At 34.1% G+C, this 12,753-nt stretch overlaps 7 protein-coding genes across 7 annotated transcripts; 3 read left to right on the top strand and 4 right to left on the bottom strand.

Annotated features, from left to right (window-relative positions):
• Positions 1-91: 91 nt before the first annotated feature.
• On the bottom strand, positions 92-1,167 carry BX664DRAFT_275444 (60S ribosomal protein L12). Its single transcript, XM_051541283.1, has 5 exons — positions 1,005-1,167; positions 810-839; positions 429-733; positions 246-344; positions 92-172 (listed from the first exon to the last, which is right to left on the bottom strand). Exons 1-5 carry the CDS (start codon positions 1,057-1,059, stop codon positions 164-166), a joined length of 498 nt encoding a protein of 165 aa, XP_051403229.1. The 5' UTR covers positions 1,060-1,167; the 3' UTR covers positions 92-163.
• A 439-nt stretch (positions 1,168-1,606) lies between these two features.
• BX664DRAFT_356285 (uncharacterized protein) lies at positions 1,607-4,281 on the top strand (the record flags this gene model as incomplete). The annotated part of the gene is made up of 10 exons (XM_051547873.1): positions 1,607-1,940; positions 2,001-2,217; positions 2,334-2,482; positions 2,563-2,901; positions 2,991-3,383; positions 3,440-3,599; positions 3,674-3,780; positions 3,850-3,979; positions 4,081-4,167; positions 4,253-4,281. Exons 1-10 carry the CDS (start codon positions 1,626-1,628, stop codon positions 4,279-4,281), a joined length of 1,926 nt encoding a protein of 641 aa, XP_051403228.1. The 5' UTR covers positions 1,607-1,625.
• Positions 4,282-4,935: 654 nt separating this feature from the next.
• Positions 4,936-5,407, top strand: BX664DRAFT_325350 (glutaredoxin). Its single transcript, XM_051544008.1, has 2 exons — positions 4,936-5,007; positions 5,057-5,407. Exons 1-2 carry the CDS (start codon positions 4,954-4,956, stop codon positions 5,324-5,326), a joined length of 324 nt encoding a protein of 107 aa, XP_051403227.1. The 5' UTR covers positions 4,936-4,953; the 3' UTR covers positions 5,327-5,407.
• Positions 5,408-5,542: 135 nt separating this feature from the next.
• Positions 5,543-7,245, bottom strand: BX664DRAFT_325349 (uncharacterized protein). Its single transcript, XM_051544007.1, has 3 exons — positions 6,973-7,245; positions 6,107-6,895; positions 5,543-6,021 (listed from the first exon to the last, which is right to left on the bottom strand). Exons 1-3 carry the CDS (start codon positions 7,160-7,162, stop codon positions 5,600-5,602), a joined length of 1,401 nt encoding a protein of 466 aa, XP_051403226.1. The 5' UTR covers positions 7,163-7,245; the 3' UTR covers positions 5,543-5,599.
• Positions 7,246-7,677: 432 nt separating this feature from the next.
• On the bottom strand, positions 7,678-10,539 carry BX664DRAFT_292254 (glycoside hydrolase superfamily). Its single transcript, XM_051541980.1, has 5 exons — positions 10,027-10,539; positions 9,338-9,968; positions 8,873-9,255; positions 8,631-8,786; positions 7,678-8,532 (listed from the first exon to the last, which is right to left on the bottom strand). Exons 1-5 carry the CDS (start codon positions 10,494-10,496, stop codon positions 7,749-7,751), a joined length of 2,424 nt encoding a protein of 807 aa, XP_051403225.1. The 5' UTR covers positions 10,497-10,539; the 3' UTR covers positions 7,678-7,748.
• Positions 10,540-10,604: 65 nt separating this feature from the next.
• BX664DRAFT_383350 (uncharacterized protein) lies at positions 10,605-11,783 on the top strand. The gene has a single exon (XM_051549111.1). The coding sequence runs from the start codon at positions 10,649-10,651 to the stop codon at positions 11,759-11,761; it is 1,113 nt and encodes a 370-aa protein (XP_051403224.1). The 5' UTR covers positions 10,605-10,648; the 3' UTR covers positions 11,762-11,783.
• On the bottom strand, positions 11,784-12,742 carry BX664DRAFT_325345 (signal peptidase complex subunit 2). The gene is made up of 4 exons (XM_051544006.1): positions 12,687-12,742; positions 12,528-12,604; positions 12,162-12,413; positions 11,784-12,090 (listed from the first exon to the last, which is right to left on the bottom strand). Exons 1-4 carry the CDS (start codon positions 12,712-12,714, stop codon positions 11,866-11,868), a joined length of 582 nt encoding a protein of 193 aa, XP_051403223.1. The 5' UTR covers positions 12,715-12,742; the 3' UTR covers positions 11,784-11,865.
• Positions 12,743-12,753: the final 11 nt, after the last annotated feature.

Below are 12,753 nucleotides of genomic sequence, written 5' to 3'. Positions count from 1 at the left end.
CGTTTTGTACCTTTTTTGATCATGTCATCTTTCTCTTTATAATACAAAACAAAAATAAAATAAAAACATCAAAAAGATCAAAGAGACAAATAAAGGATAAACAAAGAGGTTTTATTTTTACAGATGCCTAGATTGATTTTTATTATTGAAGAAATAAGATAATTTATTTTTCCTAAAAAAAAAAAAAAAAAAAAAAGTAGTGAAAAGATTAGTTTTGACAATTTTAAAATCATTCATTCACTTACAGGAATTTCGACTTCACCAGCATCAATGGCCTTGCAAATATCTTGAGGATTTTGACCATCAACAGTGCATCCCACTGATTGAGCAGTACCTAAGATTTCCTACTCGTAACAAAAAAAAAAAAATCAATTTGTCCATTCCGAATTGATCTATCATAGATGAAAATGATTTTTCATTTCAATTACCTTGACAGTGCCAGAGAGTTCACGAGCATAAGACTTGTAGCGCATGGTACGGGCAATTTCAATGACATCATCCAAAGTGATGTTACCACTATGCTTAATGTTCTTTTCCTTCTTACGGTCTCGTGGGGGTTCCTTCAAGGCCTTGATCACCAAAGATGAGGCAGAGGGCACAACAGATACTTGAGCTTGACGGTTTTGAATGGTCAATTGGACAGTGACACGGAGACCTTTCCATTCCTTGGTACCCTTGGCAATATCTTCACCAACCTTCTTGGGGGAAAGACCAAGAGGACCAATCTTGGGAGCTAATAATAGTATATAAAAGATAATATTCATTAATTTTTATTTCTTCCATCTTTCTAATATATATATCGAACTTACCAAGAGCACTGGAAGCACCAACTTCACCACCTATATATATAATAATAATAATAATAATAATAATTGTTAGATTGTTTATTCCATTCGTTAATTATCCAATTGAAAAAAAAGTTCGTCACTATCGTTATTGTCGTTCGTCGTTATTGTTGTAATGTATCGGATTTCTCTCTCTCTTTTTTTTTTTTCATTCATTACCAGTAGCACGAAGGTAAATAATCTTTACTTCAGAAGGATCGAATTTAGGAGGCATCTAAATAGAAATAATAAAAAGAAAAGATAAAAAAAAATAAATCATTTTGTTAAAAATGAATCAATAGATGGATGGATGGATGGATGGATTGAAGTTAAACTTTACCTTTGATGTATTGGTCAAGGAAAGGAAAGGAAGGAAAAAAGCTGAAGCGACAAAAGCCAAAAAAAAAATTTGAAGGCCCCTCTCCCGGAGGAGATCCGATTCTTTTTTTTTTTTTTTTTTGTTTGCAAACTTACTTTTGGTTGTTTCCCTAATTCAATCACCGCATATCATGGTTTGTATAAAAGACAATATATAATTCATTCTTTTGGATCCATAATCATCAATTGAGATTTATTTATTTTTCAATAATGACATGTCTTTTTCTTAAGTTATATGATCCAGTTAACGTTTTGAGTGGAAAATTTATACTTGGTGAAAATCAGGTGTAGCGGCATAAATTCTCTTTTTGCGTATCTTCTTTTTTTTTTTTATTCTTTTTTCTTTCCGTCCTTTTCCTTTTTCTTTTTTCTTTTTTTTAATATTATTATTTTTTATATAATCATATTGTCACTCGTTTCACCATGAACTCTGGTGATGCTTCACAATTAAAATCTCACCCAAGATCTATTTTTCATAAAAGGTACAACAAACAAATAAACGAACAGATACATTTACTTTTTTTTTCTCTCCTTTGCTCACGTGTATCAATCTTCTCTTTTCTTCTTCTTCTTCTTGTTGTTATTGTTATTGTTATTATCTGGTCGTCAAACCTCATGTCAAAAAAAAAATATGAAAGCAATAATACCAATGACAAGTCAATTGAATTATCTACCAAGTCGACGGACGCTTGCAAGCATAGGCACGATCATTGGAAACATAAAATCACCTCTATGACTGTAAATAATATACTTACTAAATATAAAAGAATCTTAAATTATATATTTTTATTCTTATAGGGAAATCGAGTCATTCTCTCTACTCAACATGGTACTCGCTTTCAAGGCACTCTTCTTTCCTTAACTAAGGAAACTATTGTTTTGGAAGACGCACAAAAGGAAATCAAGGCATCTTCAGTTGTATGGGGTATTCATCAAGGCACATTGATTATTAAAAGAGACAGCATTGTAAATATTTCTCCTGTCAAAGTGAACGTGAGGGGAACTGAAGATAAAGGTAATATTTTATGAAAAATGGACAAAACATGTATGTATTTACTGTCATTATTTCCTTTTTTTTTTCTGTGGTTGATATATCTTTATACTCACTCCTCCCTTCGAAAAAAAAAAAAGAAAAAGATCAAGTACTTATGGTATCCGGAAATGACACTGATAAGTCATGGGATCAAATAACTGCAAATGACAATCTTCTTGACTTACATACTGATATTGAAAATCTGGATCTATCTGAACTCGATATGGCTGATGAGAAAACAAAAGAGGTGAATGAAAAAAAAAGAAAGATTATATGAAAATGGAAAAAGGGAAACTATTACTTATTGAACACTATATTTGTGTATAGTCAACAACTCATCGTTATGATTCGGACGATCATAACTTTAGATCACAAGATCATAAAAATTGGCATCGAGGAAGACAGTCTGGATCCGTACGTAGAAACTCATATCACAACAATAACAAGAAAAACAACAACAACAATAACAATAACAATAGCAACAATAGCAACAACAATAACAACAAGCGTGAAAAGAGAAACCAACATTATCAATCATCTATGCAGGACTCTACTATGATTACTGATGGACAACAGCAAAAGACCAAGCAATATCGCCATCATGTAGACTCTCGAGAGCATCAAAGGCTACAATATCAACACACGACCAGCAAACGCATTGAAAACGTAAGAAAAACCATTATAGACACGGCCTCACTTTTTTTTATTTTTCTTACAATGCATTCCTTTTTTGCTTTCTTCTTTCTGTCTATTAGCCACACAAAGAATCATCTCAAAGAATTGGAACCAAAAGCATCCAACAACTTCCAGTTCAACAGAATACCACTCTTGAATTGATCAATTATATCGATAACCCTGGAGGTATACAGAACAGCTATAACAATCATCGATTCCCAATATTTCACTCCGGCTACCACCAGCAAGGACGTATTCAACCAGCACCATTCAAGAACAAGTCCATCAGCTCCTCGAACAATAGTTATCATGAAAAACAAAAAAGTCAATCCTTCAGCGCATCCAAACAGATACAACAACAACAGCAACAAGATAACAGCGACAAGACTGAAAAAGAGACCTACAATCCTGAATTCAAGTTCAATGTTATGGCGCCCGAATTCAAACCATCCAGATTATCTGTCATTACTAGAGTACGTTTTATAAAACATGTGATAATGATATTAACACATAATTTATTTATAACTAGGCCAATGATGAAACAGCTACTAGTGCTTGCACTGAAACTACTTGTACAACTACACCAACAAGTCCACTCACTCCACTCACTCCACCCGATCATCCTATCACACTTAATAACATGATTGCCTCTCCTTTCCGCAAAAATTATCCCTCATTGGACTCTATTGGTAAAATAAGAAAGATCAAAAGAAAATGTGATATAAATGAACTAACTTTTTTTGTTATTGATATGATACTTCAGAACCTATTTGGCCATATGGCAGTAAACCTTATCGAGAACAATTCGAATTAATTAAAGATAATAATCGACCTCAAGATTATATTCATGATGGTAGTTATAATAACCTTGTAAGAGCAGTCAAAAAAAAAAAAAAAAAAAAAGAAAGAGAAACTAATATAACTTACTTTTATTCCTAGTACTTTCGAAATCCAATGATGATGATCCCTCCACATGGTCAATCTTCGTACATGCCTTTATATCAATGTCCAGGCGTGATTTCGACTCAAGATGGATACATCATGATGTGTGCTCATCCAATGTATAATGGTATGCAAAAAGAAATAAGTTTGAATCCTTTTTATTTTTTTATTTTTTTATTTTTTTTGGTCATATCTTATTCTTATTGTTTACATACATATATATGATAGGCGATGGATCACCTTACGTCCTCCAAAACCATCCTGTGTATCCACCTTATCGTTTCCCGGTGCCTGAAACATATTATTATCAAAATCGTAAGAAAAATAATGATAAAACAGCAATATTGTAGTACCATCACTTCTTACATTATTATTTGTCTTGTTTGGAACGATAATGTAGATGCTCAAACCCATTCAAAAGAACTATAATATCACATTTTCCCCTTGGCTCAATTCATCATAGTTATTCCAAATGTTATATCATTCCCTAGTTGATCAATGCTTGATTTATCTTAGTTTCTTTATGATGTCTATATGAATAATAAAATAAATCTTTATTTTTATGATGATGACAAAAAAAAAAAAAAAAAAAATTGAACTTTCCCTAAATAGTAATACTCTCCTTTGTTTTCTCAAGTGGGATGAATAATATGTAAAGTTAGAAGGAATCTATTATAATCAGATGAATAGATAAATTTCCTTTTATCTTTTTATAAAGAAACTACTAGTACAGTAATGAATGAATAGGAAAACTAATTTTCAATGGAAAGCCTTAGATTTGTCTATCATACAGTAATAAATAGTCAGTATATGTAGCACCAACTCTTTATCTTTTTTTTTTTTTGGTCTCAAAAATATATACATTAAACCATATACGTTGTTTCTATTTTTTATTAATAAGAATTCACCTTTCTATCATTGTGCTTGATTTGTCAGTGATCATCCATTGTCATGCTTACTAAATTCAACTTTTGCTTTGGAGATCGGGAGTTAAAATGCCCAATGGCGTGCTCAAAACTGTATATAAAGTGCCTTGCTTTCATATTTTTCTTTTTCTTTTTTTTTTTTTTTTTTTTGGATACCACTTACAGACGCTCCTCAATGTCATTGATCAAAGAATTCATAAAGAAGACCATCTCTGAAAATACAGTAACAGTAAGTGAAAAAATGGCGCAAGTAGACCTGAATTGACATTTATTATTAGATCTTTAGCAAAAGTTACTGTCCTTATTGTCTTGGAGCCAAGGATATATTTGATGATCTCAAGGTGGACTACAAGGCTTTGGAATTGAATGAACTACCTGATGGTTTAGATATCCAACAAGGTTTAGCTGAATTAACCTCGCAACGTACTGTCCCTAATATCTTTGTGAATCAAGTCCATGTTGGTGGATCCGATGATCTCAAAGCCGCTTTGGCCTCAGGAAAACTGGCGATATTATTGAAGGAAGCTGGTATCAAGAACAAGCTTTGATCATCCTCTCTCTATCTTTTTCTTTTCTTTTCTTTTTTTTTTTATTCTTCATTTAGTTTCTTCTATTTTAGTGTATCATACTTTGTTTTTTTTTTTTTTAACTTCCTTTGAAGATACTTCTTCCTCCATTTAGATATAGATCATTTCTTTTTTGTATATCCTTTTTTAATTTGAATAAATACATATATAATTTCAATGATTTGTGTATGATTTTATTGACAAAAAAAAAAAAAAAAAACTAACACTACATATACAACTATACTAAAAAAAAAGTTAACGCATGGTCACCAGTTCTTCAGCTGCTGTCGGATGGATCGCCACACAATTGTCAAAGTCTGCCTTAGTAGCACCCATACGCATCGCCACACCAAAACCTTGCAAGATTTCATCACTTCCTTTGCCAAACAAGTGAAGTCCCACCACAAGTTCATTAGGTCCTGTTACAATGATCTTGTAAGCCGTAGGTTGTTTGTGATCCAATAAACCATAATAAAGATTGACAAATTTGGAATTATAAATCTTGATATTCTTTTCTCCATACTTTTCCTTCGCTTGATCTTCTGATAATCCAATGGTACCACAAGTAGGATGAGCAAATACTACTGTAGGAATATTTTCATAATCCAATTTCGAATCCTTGAATTGATCACCACCATATAATCGATCCATCAATTTCCTTCCTGCAGCAATGGCAACTAATTTTATACAAAAAAAAAAAAAAAAAAAATGTTAGTACAACACCTATCATGATTTTTTTTTTTTTTTTTTTTTTACTCTTACCAGGTGTCAAATCATAATTACCACATACATCACCTAAAGCAAAGATATGATCGACGGTTGTCTTTTGATAGGCATCTACAATGATTCGTTGTTTCTTGTCAATTTGTACACCTGCAGCATCCAAGTTGAGTTTGATCACGTTGGGAGCACGACCAATGGCCATGAGTACAGTTTCAGCTTTCACAGAACATTGTTGACCATCCAAATCATCATAATTGACCTGTATTCCATCTTTTTGTTTGACCAGTGAATTGACCTTGGCATTAAAAACGAAATTCACACCACAGCGTTCCATTTCTTGTAAAAGATTTTCACGGATCACATCATCAAAATGGCGTAAAATATGTGTCGTACGAGATACCACCGTCACCTTACTACCCAAGGTATGGAAAATCCCGGCCAGTTCAATACCAATGTACCCAGTTCCTACCACCACCACATCCTTCGGTTGATGCTCTAACTGGAAAAAGCCATCTGAATCAATCGCCAGGTCGATGCCAGGAAGATCAGGCATGATCGAATGACTACCTGTCGCCACAAGGATCCGTCGTGCTTTCAGTTGTAGTTTCTTGTCATTGTTCAGTGTCAGTTCGATGGTGTGTGCATCCAAAAACCTGGCTATGCCATGGAACCATTCAATGCCATCCTTGGTCAAATTCGCATCGTATATACCATTCAGTTTCGATACATAAGCATCTCGGTTTCGTTTCAATAAAGACCAATTCAATTGAGGCGTGGGCACTTCAAAACCATAACCTGAAGCTTCTTGAGCAGTTTCCGCAATGGAAGCTATATATTATATATAAAAAAAAAATGTGAAATGAGTCATCACGTAAAGGTTTTTTTCTTTTATAAACATTACTTGCCTGCATTCCACATGACCTTTTTAGGTACACAGCCTACATTGACACAAGTACCACCAAGAACTCCATGTTGTTCAATCAATGCCACCTTGGCACCATAAGCTGCGGCTCGTCGAGCTGAAGCAATGCCACCAGAACCACCACCAATAACCACCAAGTCATAGTCTTGTTGAGGTTGTGTAATTGGAGCCATACCGGTAAGAGAGGAATAAATATGTAAAACACGTCGATAAGCCAGTTTATATACTATATATTATTAAAAAAAAAAAAGAAAAAAGGAAAGGGTTTGACCAAAAAAAAAAAAAAAAAAAAAGAACAGAATATCAAACGAGTAGATTTGAATAGCCGCGTCTTATTGTTAATCTTAATATGCATTTTTACAAACCCCCGCCAATATGCAAATGGAAGGGGATTTTCAAACCTATTACTATTTGTGAATTGAGTTTACTTATTTTTTTTTTTTCTGTGCTCTGATTAGATGCCTGTTTGCATCAGCATTGATTCTTTTTATATTACGGAAATAAATAGTTCGAAATTAAAAAAAAAAGATTGATGATTGAATCATGATCGATGAATGATAGTTAACGATGGATGGGTTATATATATTTATTGCATTTGATTGACTAAGTAAACTATAACGCAGTTCTGTTTTCTTTTTGAATGAAAGAATATATCATAACATCCCTATGTCACACACTATTACAATGTAAATTTCAAAATAGTTCCAGTAAGTGTCTCAAAAAGTTTATTGGTAAAATATAAAATAAAAAGAATCTAAACTAACTAGAGATAATGTAAGGGTTCAACACAGCGAGATCCACAGTGAAAACCGAATCAGATGACGCCACTAATGAGATGTTATTCAACATATCTAATACCCAAATCGAGTTGCCCTGAGACTTCAATTGTACTTTAACCCCATCAAGCTTGGTCCACAACAGAATGGATGATGATAAGAAAAAAAAGCCACACTGACTACTTTTATGTGAGAGCCGAGTTCTGAAGATAGCTATATGGTTGTATTGTGTTGATATCCATTCGGTACTGATGATTGCTTGTAAACCATTCAATTTATCCAGTAATCCCAAGCAAGCGATACCTATCATAGTTGAAGAGCCAAGGAATTGAAGGGGTACCACGTTCACTAGACACCATCCATCACGGCCGTTCAATCGAAAAGGTAGTTCCATGTCTTGATCATTCTTAAAGCCACTTGATTTCTTGTTGTATAACCATTTCCCAGAATCCAATCCAAATGTGATGTACCCAATATAACCAGAAGGGACGGGCGTGGTACCAATACACACATCTTCTTCCATCTGCATACTCCAATAACCACAAATACGTCCATCATTTTCGTTCGAATTCCACATCCCAATAAACGCTTGATCAACCATAGGTTTCCCGCCCAATACTGTGTCGAAGAATGGCCAACAGGGTTGATTGCATCTCAATAATTCATATTCTCCATGTCGATTTTGAGCAACAAGTCTTTTTGTTAACATTGGATTGTGATGTCCAGGCTTGTCAGTAATATAGATCGGTCCACCAGACAACGCGCGACTATAGAAAAAAAAAAAAAAAAAAAAGGAGAGAGATAAATATATATGAGTCTATCCCAAAAAAAAAAAAAAAAAAAATTTTTTTCTGAACAAATATACCTTGCAGCATGATATTCGGCAAATGGATGCATAGTTTCAAACATATCAAAGTCCAACATAGAGGAGATGTGTGATGTCCATATGGTATTCATTGCATTGGTATAAATATGCCATGGATGACTATCAAGTACATCAGGAAAATAATCGTCGCTATTTCTATAGTATATATAAAAAAAAAAGTACATTGTGATTAGTCCATCCATTCGTCATTTTTTAATATATCACAATATATAGTTAATTACCTTAAAATAGTATGATCAGAGTGGGATTTCTTCAGTGGACCATCCAATAAGAAAGGTGTCAATGCCATAGAATGTATAGTGGACTGTGTGAAATACTTGCTAGCAGCGTGATGCATTGATTCCCAATATGTATTCCATAGATGATGTTTCGATTCCAATGATACGGTTTGATGTAAAAGAAAGAGTTTACCGGCCAATGCTCCCTGATTATCGACTTTGACCATATCCACTCCAGACATCTTCAGTTGATGATAAAATGTATTGTAGAATCGAGAGATATCATTGATAAGATAGATTTGATCATTTGAGTTGTCCGTAAATGAATAAAAAGATCCATCCCTATAGATATCGCTATCTATACCTTTCCAGTATCCCCAGAGTGTCTATTAATTCAGTAATAAAAAATAATAAAAATAATAAAAACATATTAAGATTGGTAAGTATATTAAATAAAGTAATACTTACATGCCAAACACCAACGGATAATAACATAGGATAAGTTTGTTTCAATGATGTGATCGTCTTATCAAGTCCTTTAGGAAATTTCAAACCATCGGCATCCCAACCAGTCATATAGCCTTTACACTGCTGTTGCCAACCATCATCAATAATAAGATACCGAATAGGGATGTCATTTTTTACAAAAGAGGAGAGAGCTTGTTCAATCGCAACTTCAGTCACACCATCTTGACCAAAGGCATTCCAGGTGCAATATCCGAGATAACTTTTCATCGTTGTACTTTTGTCATCACACGTGTTACTTGATTGGTAGCTTTCCATCTTTGTCGTTGCTTTCAGTTCGGAAAAGACGGCATTGATCAGTTGTTTCAAAGTCATACCAGTCGAATCTTGATTTCTGATGATCCCACTTGACAAATACATTTTGTGTTTGCTACCTGATTTGTCTATCACTGAGTGCAGCTCCAATGTTGATGTTTTATTGTTGATATGTAACCACGCATCTTGACCTTGACAAGTCGTCACTATCCACACACGTACTGAACCATCCTTTAAACTTCTATACAAGAAAAATTGCCATGGACGTTGATCAGATTCAATTTGAAAAGAGCCAGAAACAGGAACTATCCAACAAGAACTAATCAAAATAAATAAATAAATAAAAAAGAAAACGCGTATTTGTTCATTGTTTTTACCTTTTTCGTGCCAGAGCCAAATAAGTGTGAATATCATCCAATTGAGCTAGTGGTATAATATGATTAACTGTATCAATGGTTTGAATCCATAATGTTGAGTTGCCAATATTCAATTGATGTATTAATCTCAACTGGTTGGTAAAATGGTGATACTGTAAAGGTGGTTGGGTAGGTAAGATAAAGATAATACCATTCGTTTGAGGAGAACCAAGCCAATGTTCTGTATTTTCCTGATAATATTTCAGTGTATATTCATATTGACCAGGTGAGAAAAGTAGAGGTAAATAGAGTTGATACCAACCTTGGTTAGCTTTAGAAAAGTATTCAGAGTGCCAAGTATGTTTATCATGTAGATTTGTCCATAATTGAATAGAAGATAAAGTTAAATCAGTCCATACAAAAAACCAAAGTACTTGAGTTTGAGTTCTTAAAAGATGAGATTGGAGGGTGGGGAAAAGAAGAAGCGGCATAATGGAAAAAAAAAAGTTGAAATGGGAAACTTTTTTTTTTTTTCAGACCGTCTTACAACCTCCCTTTTTTCTCTTTTTCTTTTTTTTTTTTTTTTTTTTTTCCTTTTTCTTATTTTTCTTTCAAAACTATTTTATTCTATCTTACTTTTAATATGAATAATGTCAATAATGAAGAAATAACCAGTCAGCAGTTGAATCCTTCTTCACAGACAGAAAACCCATCTCAACCGAATACTGTACTACCGAAAAGTCCTCCAACAGAACCAACTAATAAAACAATACAAGAAACGATAACCAGTAACGATACCAGTGAAGAAAACCAAAAATATTGTCGTATATGCGGAGAAGGTGAAGAAGAAGAATACAGCGATGACTTTTACAATGATATGCATGACGATGAGGAATGTTTGATCGGTGATCCTATGCTTCCCAACACTCAACAACAAAATAACCAGTCGGGTTTTACTCAATTGATGACAAGATACCATAGCAGCTCTTCATGGGAGGAAGATAATAATACCCATCCTAGAACAAGTAGTCAAGATACCAAGAAATGGATTCAACAACAAAACCCTCTTATTCGACCTTGTCGGTGTAAAGGCTCTATGTTATACGTGCACGTGGCATGTCTCAATCGCTGGCGTATGCTCTCCCCTCGCGCGTCATCGTATGTAGCCTGTGATCTCTGTGGTTACGAATACAATATCTATCGACCTCGTTATGCGGCGATTGTGACCAATGTTCATTTTCTTCGCATCATGACAGCCATCCTTGTGGTACTTTCGATTGTGGCAAGTGCTTATCTTTGCAAACTGGTGGATCTGTATCTGCTAGGTCATTTACCAACGGATCAAGACGAATGGAGAAAATTACATGGACCAACTTGGTTATGGATGGATCGTTTTTACTTATTTGCTGGCCTGATCGTTATTTCCATGCTTGGCATCGCCTATTTACTATTTTTATGTGTGGCTCGACCCAATCAACTGGCATCTTTGACTTCTCCTTCCTCGCATCATGATGGTTTCTCCTTTCTTTGTTGTGATCAATCTTCTTGTCCTTGGTATAGTTGTTATTTGGCTGATTTTGCTGCTTGTAGTGGTGATGCCGCAGCTGGTGGTTTCTTGGTCTTTGTGGTCTTGATGTCGTTATTGGCTATTCTCTTTGGGATCCTTGGTGCTGTGACCGGTGTGTTTCGATTGATAGAATCTTGGGTGGATCATATTGCTGGTCATATCAAGGAAAGAATATTGGACGTAGATTAGATTATAATAGTATACTTTATCACATCAATAATAAAATGAAAGTTTTTATTTTCTTCCAACGAGATAAATTTATTTCAGAATAACTAGATATATATTTATATACACTAATCTTTATGTAAACGACTAGGAAGAGTTTGAATAGATGATTGAATATGTTGATGGAATTTGGATTCCAAAAATGTACCATCCTCTGTAAACCATGAAGCTACACTTGCCGTAATGTCCAATCGAATATGCTTGCGTCCTTTTTCATCGGTATAAAGATACTTGAGTTCATAATTAGGTGAATATCGATCCATGATAGATGTAACGCTAAGAGTGCCAGTGTGCTTATAAGAACAAATAAATAAGAATGACCATCCATTTGTATTCTTTTTTTTTTTTTTGGATAAAAACTTACTTCATCGCCGTGATAGAGGTAACCTACAAAGATTTCATTCTTTTCAACAAACCGGGTATACAACAAAGAGACAGCCTGCAAGACCCAAAACGAGATTACACAACCCAAAGCACCGAATTTGTCATAATGGAAACCATATTTACGTTCATAGAGAAATGAGCCCCCGGCAATCAAAACAGACGCGTATCCTAGCACAAGCTTGAGATACGTATGTTGATGGCTTTGACTGTATCCACATTCCTTTTCAATATACTATCCATAGTGAAACAAGAAATAAAAAAAAAAAAAATAAAGGTAAGTTTCATTTCTACTCTATAGGGAAGATAATACTCTTTTTTTTTTTTTTCTTCTTCTTCATTTAATTACCTTGGCAAGTTCATCGTCAAGCGTATGTTTCAATTGCGTTACATCGTACACGTTACTGACTTTTACTGGTTCGGTTTCTATAAAGAATAATCATCATCATCATCATCATCATAAGAATCAGAATCTATCACGCTATACCCTTTGTCATTTTTAGTATACCTGTAGAAGAAGTGTTGTTATTAGTCATATTGATCAAGAGAAAATGTTAATCAAGAGAAAGAAAGGA

Source organism: Halteromyces radiatus, assembly GCF_025201355.1.
Source record: "Halteromyces radiatus strain CBS 162.75 chromosome Unknown BX664scaffold_2, whole genome shotgun sequence".
In the NCBI taxonomy this organism is placed as follows: domain Eukaryota; kingdom Fungi; phylum Mucoromycota; class Mucoromycetes; order Mucorales; family Cunninghamellaceae; genus Halteromyces; species Halteromyces radiatus.
This window is presented reverse-complemented; position numbering and strand designations above follow the sequence as displayed.